We start from the raw sequence: 16,806 nt of genomic DNA, 5'->3' as shown, positions 1-16,806 counted from the left end.
GGGGGATAATTGCAGCTGTGTGATCCCGTAGGATCTAGAATACTCTTTCAGAGACCATTCTCAAAGCAAAAAGGAAGGTTACTTAGTACAGCTGGTGTTCTTATCTGTTGACTTTACAAATCCCTATAGGCCTACTCTCTTTCCCCTTTTCTGCTGGGGATTTGAGTTGTGTCCAGCTCCATGTGGCAGTAATGCAATCAAGCTGTGGTGGTTTTTTTGTGACTTTTTGCTGAACGTTCACAATCATTAGGTGCTCATGACCCAAAAGGCTCATCTTTCAAAATGGCAATGACCTGATGGTGCCCAAGAACACCAATAAGTCCAAAGACTGCAAGAGCAGTAGCCATACCTCTCAGTAGCAGAGGAATGCCCAACAGATAATAAAACCAGTTAAAATAATATAGTTTGGGGGACTTGGTGCTGTACTGTATGTTTCCAGTAACTCACTTGATGAAAAGTGTCGAACATACTTCCTTTTCTCCTATTTTTCTTCTTCTGAAATTTGTATGTTATGTTACTGCAGAGGAGTTCAACAAAGAAACGGGACAGATCCTTGTTGGAATGGATACGCTACCTTCTGATCTAAGGGATTACGTCAAGGAAGACAATAAACGTTTTGAGAAAGAACTCGAAGAATGGGATGCAGAACTTGCTCAGAAAGCACAGCAGGAGAAGTTGTTATCTCAGATACCCAGGGCACCAGCACCCTCACCTGCTCCAGGTTAGCTTCTCCTACCTGTTTGTAAAAGCTTAAGAAATGTATAAAAAGTTAATATGTGTAATCTCGAATTATAACTATTTACTTGGCCAAGGTAACTGTACTTGAAGTTTAGTCTGTTGGAGTTTTAGGCTTTTTTGCAATTTTTATTTAAAGGAGAAAAATTACTGGTTCTTCTGTCTTTTCCCTGTCAGTTGTGCTTAGCTTTTGCTAAATCAGTTTATTTTTTTTCCATAGAAACTTTGGCCTTCTAAGATAGATAATTATTAACAGGTTTCACCAGTGTGTTCTGAGAATTTGTTAGTCCATAAGTAGTGCATATTCTTCAACTCGGAGTGAGTAAAGACCTACCTTCACATTTTAAATTAGGACAAAATTTAGATCTGAAGAGAATAATTATTTATTAGGTGTGATGTAGTAAATAGAGTTAGAAGTAGTAGAAGAGATTACTATGTAAAAATGAGGATGCTAAAACTGTGGAGAAGACCCTGAACAGCAACAGTGAGGCCAATGCTGTTAAGAACCTAGCTAATAAAGACCACTGGCAATCTGATTATAAAACATATGCATGGTTTGACACAGAAAAACCTGTCAAGTTTTAGGTTACATTCACCTCTTGCTCCATTGCATAAGGCTATACATATGTTATGTGAAAGATGACATGATGGATTTGTGTAGTGAGACTGCTGTCCAGATGTTCTCATTGTTGTATTTCAGTCATTAAGACTGAGCATATATTTCTCATAACTACGTATGACTACAAACTGAATGTAAAAAGCGCAGTGATTTAATGACGCTTCTCTTTTTTGCAAACTCTACAGAGAGTGACTTCATCTTTTATATCTCTTGACTTCACAAACACTTTGAGACTGATATTAGTTCTTTTGTTAATAATGGAAAGTACTAAATGAATGCTTTAATTGTCTGCCAAAATTTGCTTTCATCATGTAAGGAGTATAAGACACTACTTGTGCTAATCAATTTTACTGTCTTCAAGTGGGGGGAGACTTTGAGATTTCCCTGAAGTCAGAAGAACATAATGTGTTGATTATTTTGTGAAGTACAAATACATCTGGCACTCAAAAGACTCAAGACTTCCTTGGACCTGTATCCCACAGGAAGTCCAAGTAGAAGCTCATCTTTGCTCTCAGTCATCCCCTGTATGGCTGATTGAACGTCCCTCACTTGAGAACCTTTATGGGTCTCTAGACAGGACAGGTCTGTTGTTCCTAATACAACATCACGGGTCCATTTATATGAGTGTTCAGAATGACCTGAGACACAGGCTGGTGTAAAGTTGTATTTGTGAATGCTGTGACCTACCCTGCATTTCCTGTTTGGGTGACGTTATCTGTATTTAGAAGACAGTGATCCAAATGAAACTAATCAATTGAAAAAAAGTCATGCTTATGTTAACACACAAAATTGTTATCTTATTTCTGTCACTAAGTTCAAGCAGGAGAACCAGAATATTTAGAGCAGCCATCAAGAACTGATATTTCAAAGCACTTAAAAGAAGATTCTGTACAAGCAATCAATAAAGCATTAGCTGAACAAGAAGACAGAACTCCAGAAGCTATAATGGATACGGTGAGGATAATTTGAAGCTTGAAATGCTTCTTTTTGCTTTTCTTTTGTAAGTGGAAATGATGTAATAGTTTATATAAGGGTGTGTGTGTGGAAACTTTGCACTATAAATTGCTGTTTTTTCAGGGACTGTCCAACACTAAAGTCCACCCAGAAAGTGCGCAGTACAGTAATGAGTGTAGAACTAAAATATTAAGATAATATCCTCTGTGTAGATTAGAGTACTTGTCAAGACTACAGCTTATTTTTTAAATGGCAATAATGTGCTTGTGCCCACCATTTTTTCAAAATGTTAGACAGTTACATTTATTTTTGAGGGGTAAACACTGACGTTCCTTGTAAAAGACCTGAAAAATACTGTTTTAAAAATTCAGGTTTTTATCTGAGAAATACAAGATTATAATTGAATTCCTTTGAAAGACCTATGGAAGTTAAAGTAGCTTTGAAAAATGAGTTTTTCAACAGTATTCTGTAGCTTTAATGCAAATTCACAAGTTGATGAAAATTATTTTTTTGTGATTCATCAGATGTATATATTAACTTAAAATAGTTATAAGAATCAGTGTTGGGAGATTAGGTTTTACTTCATACAGTATATCCTAAGAGAAGTTGGACATTAACTACTCACGAGTTATTAATGAAACTAATATTTAACAGGGTTTTTTCTTTCAACACATACTTGTTTTGTCCTATAAGTATACGGATTACTGAGTAATATATTTTCCAGAAAAGCAAGTGCCTTGAGAGCAATACCTGCATCTGTCTTGGAACCATATCCATAAGGATAAAACATATGAAATGTACAGTATAACTTCCTTACACACCCCTAGTAACCACTAGAGATATGAACAGTTTAGATCTGTGCAAAACCTGAAGCATGCTTCCTAATTTCGGGTATGAAACGAGCTGTCTAGCCCCAGATATCCTTGGGGCGAACAGGAAAGTCCTCTAACGCCTTTGAAAATGGTGTGACAACTTGTTGACTCTTGCACCTGACGTGTTTTCCATCTCTCCTGTGCTGACAGGAGAGCAGAGAAGCACGCTTTCTCTGTTTAACTGAAATGGAAGCCAACAGGGAAACTGATCTTAACCCTGGATGAAAAGGTGCTCTAATGCTTTAGGCTACTGTGTATCTGACTTTGAGTTCTGGGAACACAGAACAGCTTAGGGGGAGCCTGTTTAATGTAAGTTACCTCCAGCTGAAGAGATAGCTATGAAGATACCAAACACATGATACAATGTCTTGCATGATGCTGTCCTCTTTCTAGAGTCTGTGAACATCCATTCCAGTGGGATGTTGAAGGATCTTACAGACTGGATTTTGTGGATCAAGTTTTTAGTTTAGGCTAATAACATTTTGTGCAGTTGATCAGCCTTAGGACTTGACAAGACTGTGATTGAGGAACCACATGGGGACCATCATGATAGGCATAATGAGACAGGTGCAGGTTGTTTTATTCCGATGCTTTCACTGCGTTATTCTGCAGCAGGTGGTTTGCTCTCATATTGCAAAAACACAAACCCCCAAACCATGCAAAGTCTTTTATTTAGAAACAAACATATTTCAGCTGTTGGAATCTAAAGCCAATTTCTAGATATGCTGAAGGTATTCTATTAATGTTTAAAAGCTGCTGTCTATATACCAAAATTTGACTTAGCCAGAATTTTTCTTGGTTCTCAGTATATCAGCATGCTTTTTAATTATTCTGTTTTCATATGCATTCTGACATCCAGGCATATATTCTTTTGCTCCACTTTTTTTATTTGTCCTTTTGAAAGCAAGGAAAGCCAACATCAGAACATGTAATAAACAGCATTGTGGGTTAGTCACCACATGATCATTTGTGTCCATTTTCCACCCTTTTGTCCTTTTTTCTGCCCTCTGCACAGTCTTCCTTTGTATTTATGTAGTGCTGGGTGTAAACAGATACTGTGTGTGTTTCTGGAATCTTTGTTAAGAAGTGAGACTATTGTAATAGCTGCAGAGCAAGTAGCATGACACTCCGTGATAGCTTAGAATAGAGTCAAAGTTTAAGTTCTGCAAATGTTGTAAAATGGCTATCGTACAATCATAGGCCATGGGAGCTGAGATTAGTCTCTATTGTTGTTTAAAACTTTAAAATAGCAAGAATCGTCCCCTCATTTTTCTAATTACGCTGCTAAAAAGCCCTGATGAATGTAATGCACCTTTAAATAATCTTTCAAATATTTTGATTGCTAGAGGCTTTTTGTTTGGTTGGTTGGTTTGTGTTTGGGTTTTTTTTTTTTTTTTTCCCCTAGAGCATCAGGAAGTTTTAACCTTTAGCTTGTTGCCATCCCTTAGCATAAATTCATCAGATACTTCAGATATATTTAGTAAATTTTTTTGTGAAATGTATGAAAAGTAGTAGTTGACAGACTCATCCTTTAACAACTGCCTAAAATTGGTAATGGATGTTAGTTGTAATACTGGCATCATAACCTGTAAAGAAGTAATTAGGAAATAAAAAACAAATTAAGTCTTTTTAATAATTATGGCTTAATTTCAAAATGTACTGTGTAAAAAATAGAGAATATAAATGATAATCACAGTTTTTCTCAGAACTTAAGCAGTGCATATAGTTTTACTTGATCAGCCTGTCAGTTTGCATCTCTGTAACTTTCTCTTTTCTGATTATTACCTTTTTTTTTCCCCACACACATACTGACAATGGTTTTCTTCTGCAGAGCTCTGATAATGCCCCAGCTCAACCAGCTCCTAACCAGCGAGTTGTAGAGGTGGCGATTCCTGATGTAGGGACTTTTGTGATTGAGTCAGAGGAGGGGGGTTATGACGATGAGGTACATTTGATTGCAGTTGTGTGCACCGCTCCTCCTCGGTGCTTTCTTGTGCTGCCTGATGACAATTTTCGGCATGTTTGCACATTGTGACACCTAACAGATTTCTGCAAAACTAAATGCTTAGCAATTTGTAGCCTTAACAATGTCTTAATTTGTCGTGAAGTGTGAAAGGAAGGCACTAGCTACTCTTAATTGGGCACGCTTTGCATGGTACCATTTACACGGGAGGTATATTTGTCTTCTTAGCTGTGGAAGTTGAATGTTTGTTAGGCCAGATAGCCTTTGAAATGCTGGTGGTAGACTACTACGTTATTTAAAGTGACAGGATAGTGAGTGATGTTGTTAACGTTTGTGCTTTTTTTTTTTTTGTCAGTCCAATAAAGCTAATGTTCAAGTCCAATCCCTTATTTCCCAAGGTTAAGCTTTTCAGACTTAAAGGATTAAATTACTTGTGGAAATAACCTGAAACTGGTATGTCTGGTGGAGCTGACTCTTCCAAAGCTTAAGAAAAAAACAAACAATAAAACCCGCAAAAATTATTTTTTCCCAATTCAGACCAAGGGTGATGCATGTGCCTGGAACTACTTGAGGAACAGAGGAGAGGCCCATGTTATCCTGAGAGATGCTATTTTCTGCTGCCCTATTTTAGCAGCAGAAAGCAACACTGCTAGGTCATCAAACTGGCCTGCCTTGACACTGATGACTCCATGTTTGGTTTGGTTGGGAATAGCGCTGGCGCAGCCCATATTTTCAGGTGTCTGCTATGTGGAGCTTTTACTTCCTTAGGCAAATGGGTGTTGCAAGTCACTCTGCCATGTAATTGTGATCAGTTGTAACCGGGATTATGGAATGGGGAACCCCCCCCCCCCCCCCCCCCCGATTTAATTGACATCATCACGTGGAGTTTGGCTTCTCACAGATGAGTAGTCTCCACCTTTAAAGGCATGATGATTTAACCTTACCTAGTGACCTGGTTTTTTGGGGGTGTTTTTTTTTTAATTTTTCCCCACTGTTGTCCTCATGCCATTATCTTTCTAGAGGGTGATAACTTTCTTCCCTCTCTCCCTGATCCTTTTGTAAGCGTATTCAGTCTTTTTTAATGCTGTTCTTATTTGTGGGAAACTTTTCCGGAGAGTTTAGGGCTCTTCCTCTTTTGTTGCTGTGCCAGCTATACCTTGGGCAGGGAAAGAAGGAGTGCTTATCTTTTCTCACAGATAACAAAGGAGAAAGGCCTTTCTGAGTAACCTAGATACAGCAAATTGTTTGTGTACAACTGATGTGAATAGCTGTGAGATGTCTTATGTTTTGGCTTTGTGTTTGTTAAATGTTTTAAGTTTGATTTTTTTGTTAGAATTTGCCTGCAAATGCTTCAAGGAACCAATTGCATTTGCAGGAGTAGGTCCCTTATTTTGATCTTGACATGCATAAAATATGGGCAGTGTAGTTTACTATGTTTTTGGTATAGTAATTGGGTGATTTTTCTACTCAAAACACTTTTATTTATTTACTGTATTTTTTTTATCCTTTTGTGGCCATGGCTAGCACTGATTCAGCATGCAGTTTCTGATGGATACTAATGCTGAATGGTGCATGTTCCTTTTCTGGGAAGCTTTGACCATGTAACTTTTAAATATTATTTGACACAGTTCTATTTTTGTAATCTTCCTTTAATCATATGTTGTTACAGTAAAAATACATACACATGCCGTGACTGATTTGCAGAATATGCACACCAGATCTGTATTGAAACGTGCCATTTCAATGTATGCATGCATTAAGTTGCTTTTTATCTTGCATGAGACTAAAAGCATATTGAATTTGGTCATTAAAATATTAATCATTCAAAACTTTTACCTTAAATCCCTTGTGGCAGGTCATGCTGACCCCGAACATGCAAGGTATTATCATGGCTATAGGTAAAGCCAGGAATGTTTATGACAGGTGTGGGCCAGAAGCAGGGTTCTTTAAGGTACAACTAACATTTTCAACTTTTTCTCCTGACTTTTCTTGTTACGTATGCCTTCTTCCTCCACCCTTTGCATATTAAGATTGTTCCAGTGTTTATACGTTCTCTTCTATGATATCAGTCCTCTGTTTAGATATTTCTCCCTTGAAAAATAGCTAGCTATTTCTCTGTTGATTCAGCTATATCAGTATCTTATATACCTTTCTGCATTTTAAGAGTGGTGAATAATATTCTTAGAATCTTAAGAATAGTGGCAAGTAACATGAAACCTAGATGTGTAATCCATAGGAACAGGTTTTGGTTTTTTCCCCCTGCTAGTACCAAAACCCATGCCTTCACTAGACTGTTTGGGATGTCAGTTTTTTCACCCAGGAACATCAGTGTTTAGTCATTTGTTCTTTATTTCAAAGAGGTGTTCTTGTTTTGTTTTTTTAGTTAATCTAAATTGCTTTCTTTTGTGTAACTGCATGGGTGTCAGTACTCTTTATTTAGCAGTGTTTTACTACTGGGAATTAGACATTAAGCTTTTTGTGGTTATTACTCTTCACAGCGATATCAGATTTAAATATGTGTTAGTCTTAAATACACAAACTTCTGAGCATTTTTAGCTCACAATCTTTTGAATTTTCAGGATATTATGAGGGGAATTACTTCAATGTAAAATCCTCTCAAGTGTGATTTGGAGAGGGGGAAGAAGTTTCTGGCTTGTCAAGCAGTCTGTTTTCTTCTTAATTGTTATGGTGTAGTTGCGCTAGAAGAAATTGTAAAAACCAAAAGAAACCAGAAAAAACCCAAATAAACTACAGTCAAACAAAAACCAAACAAACCCACCACCAAAAAAAATCTCCAATCTCTTGGTAAGGAAATTGAACTCTCATGGGTTTGTTTTTGGGGTTTTTATAATGGATACTGAAAGAAGAATTATGACCATAACATTTGTTTGCAGGGCCATCTCTGTTAACCGTGCCTGCTCTCAGGGAATGAATACCCACCCGCTGTAGCCTCTCCTTAGTGAAGTAGCTTTTGTTAGGGGTTCACTGTTGGTTTTTTTCAGATTTATTACTTTTTAAAAGTAAAAAAGATTAACATCTTTTCATGAAGTTGAAAAAAAAAATCCTCATGTGATAAAATCAGATTCTTTTCCGGAAAGTTTAAATACACCTAATTATTTTTTTAATGTGGAGGTTATTTTGGTAATTTTAAAACAGAAATGCAGTTCAAAATAAAATTATATTTAATGCTTCAGAGATATCAAAACAGTGCTCAGGTGAAATGTTTTTTTGGTCTTTAATTTTGAATACTTAAACATTTTCATTTCACAGGGGACAGAATTTGTCTTTGAGTGAGAAAAAGTTCTGACACTAAGTTGTTGGACAGTAGAGAAGTTTTCTTACTGATTTTCTGCTGAATCATCTTTGCAGTAACTTAGAAGAGTTGGAACATACTTCATTTTTGAGGAATACATTAGTATGAATGTGTGCAGATGAGGTGGTCCTACTTAGTAACAAAATTTGTATTTTGAAACTTACCAGATGAAATTTCATGTTACTCCATAAACATATTGTGAAAACTTCTATGGTATTTTTTTAATACTGTTACACTCTGGGATTCTTCATGTAGTTTGTTGGGTTTTTTTAATAAAACAACTGTTCACAGAAAATTATGGGGGCTTATCTATGATGTCTTTGTTTTAGCGGAATCCAGGTGAAACCCATTTGACATGGGTCACTTACCACCAGGGTTTCACTCATCTAGATCTAGGCTTAAGATGTGACTAATACAAACCCATGAAGTATTTCTTGATCAATGACCTCTTATAATCATCCTTCTTTAAACTTTATAGGCAGTTCCTTGTAGAATATTTGCCTTAAGATCTTTATAGATGGTTCCTTGCAGAATATTTGCTTTAAGATCTTTATATAACATTCTTGGTGAGAAAATGAAAGCATGTAATACTTTTTTTTTTTTTTTTTTTTTCTCCTCCTACCATCCCTTTATCCTGTATTCTGTGTAAAGACATAGTGGTATTTTTTCATCGTACATAGGATTTCTGTATATGTAGTATACAGTTTTATTTTGTTTAAATACATACATAAAAATACAGGGTTTGTGTTGCATTTTTTTCCTACTTCTGAGTAATTCTGTGAAAAATCAAATGTCTAGTGATAACTGCTTTTTGTTTCTGGCCTACCTCAATAAACAGGGTTTAATTGCATCTTTAGCCATGTTGGATTTCTGGTGGTATAACTTCTGATGTTAGGTAATAGAAACTCTGTCTGTGGCTTTTGATACTTGCAATCGGTTCTGTCAAACTTCCTTTTTAATGATAATGCATATGATTAGTATTTAAAAACACTGATGCAGAATGTTCTTTTTAGTTCTAAAGTTCTCCAAACGCTCTGTGTTGGAGCCTGTGTGAATGGTACCTTACCCATGTGTTTAGTCCTGAAAGAAAATGTGTATTAGTAGAGGATGAGAGCCCACATTTCTGATAGTTAAATGTCAAGAAATTACTTGCTGCTGCCAGGTATTTCAACATAATGAATTTGAAATGCTGAACAGGGTAGTTTTCTGCCTGCTTTGGAGCTTTATTTTGTGCATATGTTGTATTGCAGCTTTGCTAATGAGTGGAGCTACTGTGTTGTCATTTTTTTCAAGTTGACACTTAGTGTTAGCAAACAATCTGATCACCTCCCATATTTGAGAGATAAATCATGAAACGTAAACATTTGTCACCATTTTGCTAATTGTTTTTCTTGTTCCTCTTGTTCATGCTGTTTGGTTTCGCTGAATAAAATCAAATGAAAGGATATTGTTCATTAAATCCAATGTGCAGGCAAAGCTGGAAAAGTAAAAGCTTCTGATGACCTATAAAGTTGGTCTAAAATATCCAGTGAGGAGTCTGGCCAGCCCTGTAGGAGATTAATACTATTTGTATTGAAGTATTACTTCCTTTAGAAATCCTACAATTTGATTTTTGTTGAAGGATACTAACCCATTCTCACCTGGAGTTGCCAAAATCAGACGTGTTCATTAAACTTTCTGCAGAATTTATTTTATTCATGTATTTGTGTTTTAACCGTGTATTACAGGTACCTTTTTTGTCTTATGAGATTTTAGAAGATTCCTTTAAGTGTCTGAAATCTTATACTGCTTTTTCACTGTAAATGCTTAAAGAAACCTCTTTAGGGATTGAATAAACCTTCCTTCATGGAGACATAGCACAGGATTTTGAAGTAAAGGTCTACCTGGGATTTCGGCTGGCTTAGTTGAGGAGAGACAGGATCAACTTTACCATTTGTCTGGGATTTTGGGGTTTTTTTTGTTGTTGTTTGTTTGGGTTTTTTTCTTTGGTGGTTTGGTTTTTTTTGGGGTGGGTGTGGTTTTTTTAAACATAGTTCAGATTTGTTAGAAGTGTGCACTATGGAATTCATAAAAAAATATTTTGTAGTCAAGAAGCCATGTGACACAAATTATCCTGTTAGTGTCTGTGACATTTAGTATTTAAAAGTCAGAAAGGATAATGTATGTCTTTAAAATTATTTAGGCAATTAAATTGGAATACACGCGCTTGCTAAAATTAGCCCAGGAAGATCCACCACCTGAATGTGATTACCGTTTGCGTCATGCAATAGTTTACTTCATCCAAAACCAGGCGCCAAAGAAGATAATTGAGAGAACATTACTGGAACAGTTTGGAGATCACAATCTTAGCTTTGATGAGAGGTAATAAGATCTGCATGTTTTATTTCCTGTGCTCACGCACGTTCTCTGATGTGTGGAGACACCCCGTCATATTCAGATAGTGCATGTAACAGAGGGAAGGCTAGTATGTTTGGTTGGCTTTATCTTCTAGTTAATTGCTTGCTAGTGCATTTTATTTAAAAAAAAAATTATAAAAATCTACAAAAAGAGTAATCAAAAAGTTTGGGTTCTATTGGTAGGAAATAAGGAGAAATACTCAGTGTTGTTCATAATTTCGCACATAGATTTCTGTACCTTCTTTCAAAACACTGTGCAAGGCTTTGTAACTTGCTTTCAGGGCAGTGAAAAAATGCCAGCAGCAGACAGCAAAGCAAGTTAGATGGGTAGCTTACATGAAAGCAAGACAATGTCTCTTTTCCACTTGGAATTCCATACATTGACCTATTTAAAGAAATAAATTGGAAAGTAGAGAACATTAGTCTTATTTCTGTCTAGTGGATAATCATCTAATGTTACTTTTGCAAAGTAAATATCAGGGAGTTTCAAGCCCTTTGAACTTTAAATTAGAATGAAAGACTGAGCAATGTGGCGATTTAGCAAAATAAAACAAGAAGTAATTCTTACATAGCACAGGCCTCCCTCACATGTACTTCAAAACTATGCCCTCTCCTGCTGATTTTACTATGAATAATAAAAAGCACTTTGTCCACAGTATTTTCATACTCTTTTGCATAAGGCTGTAGCTTATACTGTTTTGAGGCTTCTGTCTTTGTATGGATAATATCCCTTGTGAATTTCCAGTAATACTCCATGATCTTTTGTTGCTTTTTGTAAGGTGCCGTAACATAATGAAGGTTGCTCAAGCTAAACTTGAAATGATAAAGCCAGATGAAGTAAACATGGAGGAATATGAGGTTAGTATTTTTAAGTTTTTAAACTAAACTGTAATGTGAAGTAGTTATCAGTTACTGGAATTTTATCTTCACAAATTTCTTCCTGTCTTAAACAGTTTTAACTTCTCAGTGTATTGAAAGACCATCTATTTGTAGGAGGGCTGTCCTGATCAGTTGATATAAAGCTGTTTTTTTTCCACATTTGTAATTCCAATTACCTGAGCCATAAATAAATACCTGTCCTTACAGTTTGAGTCTGTCCTTACTACTTAACATGTCTTGATGTCGCTAACAGTGTTTTGTAATTTATCGCCATATGAGCCAACTGGCTTTCTCTAGTCAGAAACAGCTAGCGGTGAAGGAGTGAGAGTGGTCCAAGCCCAGCCTTACGCATCTTGAGAGCTGGGTCACGTGCACAGTCACATCTGTGCTTTTTCTCTATCTGTCTCTGCAGCCATTCCCATTTTCTTATGAGCACCAGATTCTTTTGTTGGCAAGACCATACATAACCAGTTTATGCGTTTATTTTTTCCTCCTGTACTATTTGGAAAAACTTGGAAAGAAAAAAAGAACAAATCTCAGACATTAAATAATCATGACTAGTACTTGCTAAAATATTTCATCCCGTACTTAAAGTTAAGTCTTTAGCTGGTTTTACAGCATCAGTTTCAACTCTGTAATACTGTTCATTAAGGCCTTTTAACAGAGGATATTTATGTCCTAGACAGATGCCAGTGCACCACTTATACCTCACTGTTGTGCTTAGTCCTCCTGAACGAGTTGTTTGAACCTATGGGAGTAATCTTTCCCTCAACAAACCAAACAAAAAATATTTACTTGTTTCTCATTACTGGCTTCAGGACCTGCAGTAGAAGCTACTACATTCCGATGTGTCCTCTCTAGCCTGTGAGGAGAAGCACTTTCATAGTAGGATTTCTGTTGCATCTTTTAGGCTCTGCAAGGCTCAATATTTTACCATTATTCTGAATGGCATTGCACAAGTAGAATAAACCATTCTGAACTTGGCTTTGAGGGTGAGAGAGTAGGGGAGTCTTCTATTGCCTGGACATACATGCTGCTTTTTGAGCCCCTGAGGCAGATAGTTGGTCATTTCTTCAAAGAGTGTTACTGGTATTTGTCCTGTGTAGCGAGCTGGCATTTCATGGACCCTTTCTCATACTCTTCATATTGAATTTGTAAAAGGCTATGTATTACGGTATGCTATCCCCTATTTTATCTTTAATGAGCAATTGAAAGTTGGCTACTAACCAACTGCGGTAAAAGCACCTTTCTCACTTAGAGCACTTACCTGTAACGTGTACCAGTATTACTTCGTAAAAAAGGTGATACAGTAAGATAAATGTTCTGCTTCAATATGAACATCTCCACGGTCTGAATTGCATTTGGTTTTTTTGTCACTTCCCATGTAAAGTGTTCAGGCTTTTTCTATGTCATTCTTATATTGAAAGTTAAGCTTAATATTTAGTGTATGAAAAAGCTTTCTAAGATTTTCTGAGTAAATAACTGAGTGTAATGTAGGGAGGGGAAAAAAATAAAAAAGACTATTAGCTTCTCACCTATTTTTGAGAAGAAAAAGGGGATCTCATAATTCTGACTGTGGTTCTCCAAAGATGCTTTGTGTTCCTTTCAAATGGTAATACATTCTTTAAAAATAATCTCATTTAGAAATATTTTAAATATTTCAGAATTTTCTTTTTGTTGAGGGAGGGCAAGCTCAGGTGGACTTTTCACACATGCAAGCTTACTAGGGGTCCTTAGCACTAACTCTGTGTATTAAGCACTAAGTAAAGCATGTGTGTGTTTAAAAAAAAATGTATTTCATGTTTGTGGATGAAATTCTATATAACCTTTCTTATATGCAGAGATGGCATCAAGACTATAGAAATTTCAGGGAAACAACCATGTTTCTCATGGTAGGATTGGAGTTTTTCCAAAAAAAGAGGTAAGTGGTAGTAAAGAACTCAAATGTAGTAGAGTGATTTGAAGGCAAAATGTAATATTGATAAGTAAAGACATTTTTTAAATTAAGAATTGTTTCATGTGTTCCTCATTTTAGTTAAGCATTTCCTTGGTCCATTTATGTCTTCCATCTACCTCAAAGTTTCCCACAACTTCCTATTCTTAATCTCCATTTCTAATCTCTTATCAAGCTATGGACTCTTTTCAGAGCACCCTCCATGTGGACCAGCACTCCTTCTCTCCTACTCTTAAGTGCTCTGGGTATCCCTTAGCCATAAAAATCTTTCCTCTCTGGCACCACATGTGCACTTAGGTTTGTCTGGTTTCATCAGCAGTGACAATTAGTCAAGTTCCCGGCTTATCCATCTTTTTATTGGGTCTTCCCACAGAAGTAAACATTTGCCTTATCATTTGTCTGAGCCAAAATTCCACCTGTGATGGGTTTAAAAGAGCAGGAAAAAAGAATATATTTAAGGACAACTGTCATAGTTGTAGCTGACTCTTTTTAGCTCCGTGAGGCAATGGTGATTGATTCCCTTCTCTTTGTGAACAAGTCAGGAATTGCAGCTGTATAAAATTGGTGAATTTTTATGTACTTAATGCACTACAGCTAAAATTTATTCTCTGATCCAGCCATGCAACAAGGATAGCAATTACAGTATAAATGCCTCAAAACCTTCTGCAGAAGAGTCTTTGAAACAGAACTGTTCAGAAGTACCTCTTTCTCCCATGCCCAGCCAAAGGAATGAAATGAGTAGCTGCAGAATATCCCAGTGGCTGACATCTGTGGGGTGAAAATGGGGTTATCACACGATGCAAATTTTTGATTGTGAAAACTTTCTATGGTCAATCACTGATTTTTATTTTTTTTTCATGCATAACACAGTAGGTAGGGAAATTGTAGTGGGACTAAAATTTTAATTTTTTTTCTGTATGTTGTGTAGTAAACTGCTTCATATTTCTCATTCTTGTCTTGTATGCTCCACAAAAAGAAAGGCCACAAACAAATTGGAAATTCGGTTGGAAAAGACACTGCCTTGTCTTTGCAACAAGCTATGTCTTTGTATTGTGGCTAACACAATGAGCCCATAGTCTTAGTTTGTCTTCTGGTTGCTAGCATGTAATAAATACTACATTCATTAATAACCTAAACTGCAATACACTGCTTCATCAGTCTTGAACAGTTTATGTACAAAGGTTGGTCAGAAGATTGCCTGGCTTATTTGAAAAATAAACGCTCTGATACTGCTTGATCCCTTAAGGAGGCAGAAATGTCACAGGTATCGGTGTGGTATATAGGAACGCTCCTTGTTACCCCCAGACTTCATGCGTGCTCTGAGCATGCAGGCAGGAATGGAACATCTACCGAGTTCCTCGGCACTGGCTCTCCAGGATGGCACCTTCAACCATAAAATACCAGTGTTTTCACTAATCTGCTTTTTACCGTAATATACTCTGGTTATGCCAGGGGGAGGGAGGGAAGCACAGGTTTCTGCTCTCTGCTGTACTGAATTACTGGTATAGTTTTCCATTATTTACATTACTTTGCAGAATTCAAGTGAGACATTGGTTACCAAACATTATTGTTACTTAGCAAACAAGCACATAATGACCAGTTTTAGACTCTAATGTTGGTCATAAATAAAAAATAGGATGATATCAGACTCATCTAACATCCAAAGAAGTGTAGCATTCATTCCCTTTCTAAGAAATGCAATTTCATAAATGCTTCAAGAGGTATCTAATACACATTAAGGGTGGATCTGGGTATCCACTGACCTGCTCTAAGGCACCTATTGCAATTACATCCCCACGTTTCAGCTACAGGTTCCCAAAGGACTCAGATACTGAGGTTCACATCTTGTACACTCTAGAGGGCAGTGCTACCATCTTTATTCTGAAAACAAGACTGAATTGATGAACTTTTCCAATTTTCTTTATTGTGGAAATCATAAAAATGTAACTTTAAAAATATTTATGAAAACATAGGCTCTCATAATTAAAATAAGACCTTCATTAGCAGGACTTTTGAGGCTTTTCTCAGGAATCCATCTCCCTCGGTTAACCAACTTTTCTTACTTTTAATAACGCTAATTGGTACCTAGCAGCACTCAGTCTCTAGATGGAGCCAAAAATTGGCCTTTATCCAGGTGACTTCTGATTTCTTTAAATAATTGTACTGTGTTGAACAAACAAAATCAACATAAAAACCAGTTTGGTATATCTTTTTCATGGCTACTTCCAGTGTTCACTCATGATCCCTTATGGTGGTTGACAAGGCTGCAGGTGGAGAATCAAATGGTCTTTGAGTCATATTCTCTCTGGCTACTGTAGTGTAGGGATCTGCTATGGATGAGGTGAATGCAACCAGCTAAGGAACCTCAGCGCTTTTACCTGCAGCTCGCTCTTGTGGTAGTAACTGATAAGTGAACAAGCTGTAGACCTTAGCAGTTACCTTTCAAGTTTCTTGGAAAGCAAATACAGTTTTTCAGTTTCGCCTGAAATGCCTTTTTCCAAAGCAGTGCTAAAATTTAGCCATCCTGTGCTTTCTGCATCTTTTCCAAAAGCCTAGACCCAGTGAGCTCTGTAATTCTGTGAGCAGCTTCAGTGATTTTAGGCTTAGGCTTCACAGGCTGGAGCTTTATGCATTTCAGGTGTGAAAAAGCAAAATCTGTTCACTGCAGTCGTATGCTTCAGACTCTCAAGATATATAAGGACTTTGAGCTTGGATGTACAGTAATGATGATTTAAAATAGCTTACCTTGCTGTTAGATTGCACTATGTTTTTTTCAGGGAAAGATTATATAGCTGCAGGAAGGAGCAGGAAGAGAGGGACTGAGAATAAGCCACTACCAGCAGCAAGTTTTTAATTTGGATCAACTGAGTTGTTGACACTGTAATTTCAACCTGCAGTTTCACAAATAACTGAACTAAGCATGGAAAGGGAGAGAAGTTCCTGCTTCTCTGGCTTTATAACCAGCAATTCCAGTTCCTTGCAATCATCTTCTCCCCTTTCCTCCTACATTGTTTTCTGCTGTCCTGGCCAGTTGTGTTGGTGATCAGTAGTGTAAAGAGTTTTCATGGGTAGGAAAAATGGACTTCAGGAGAGGGTAACAGGACTACTTCTTTTAATAAAA

General features: G+C 36.8%; 1 protein-coding gene across 3 annotated transcripts in view; it reads left to right on the top strand.

The window, feature by feature from the left end:
• The window catches only part of USP25 (ubiquitin specific peptidase 25), a 97,459-nt gene that overhangs the window by 77,378 nt on the left and 3,275 nt on the right, over positions 1-16,806 (top strand). For 2 of the 3 annotated variants that reach the window (XM_080374512.1, XM_080374514.1), the window contains 7 exons: positions 524-721; positions 2,169-2,308; positions 5,012-5,125; positions 6,999-7,094; positions 10,639-10,817; positions 11,632-11,710; positions 13,573-13,652. In XM_080374512.1, coding sequence (XP_080230638.1) covers positions 524-721; positions 2,169-2,308; positions 5,012-5,125; positions 6,999-7,094; positions 10,639-10,817; positions 11,632-11,710; positions 13,573-13,652 — 886 coding nt within the window. The remainder of the gene's footprint in view (positions 1-523; positions 722-2,168; positions 2,309-5,011; positions 5,126-6,998; positions 7,095-10,638; positions 10,818-11,631; positions 11,711-13,572; positions 13,653-16,806) is intronic. The other variant, XM_080374513.1, reaches the window with a different exon arrangement.

The sequence above is a fragment of the Falco punctatus genome (assembly GCF_963210335.1).
Source record: "Falco punctatus genome assembly, chromosome: 2".
NCBI classification, from domain to species: domain Eukaryota; kingdom Metazoa; phylum Chordata; class Aves; order Falconiformes; family Falconidae; genus Falco; species Falco punctatus.
The sequence above is the reverse complement of the archived record's forward strand: the minus strand, read 5'-3'. Positions and strand labels throughout refer to the sequence as shown.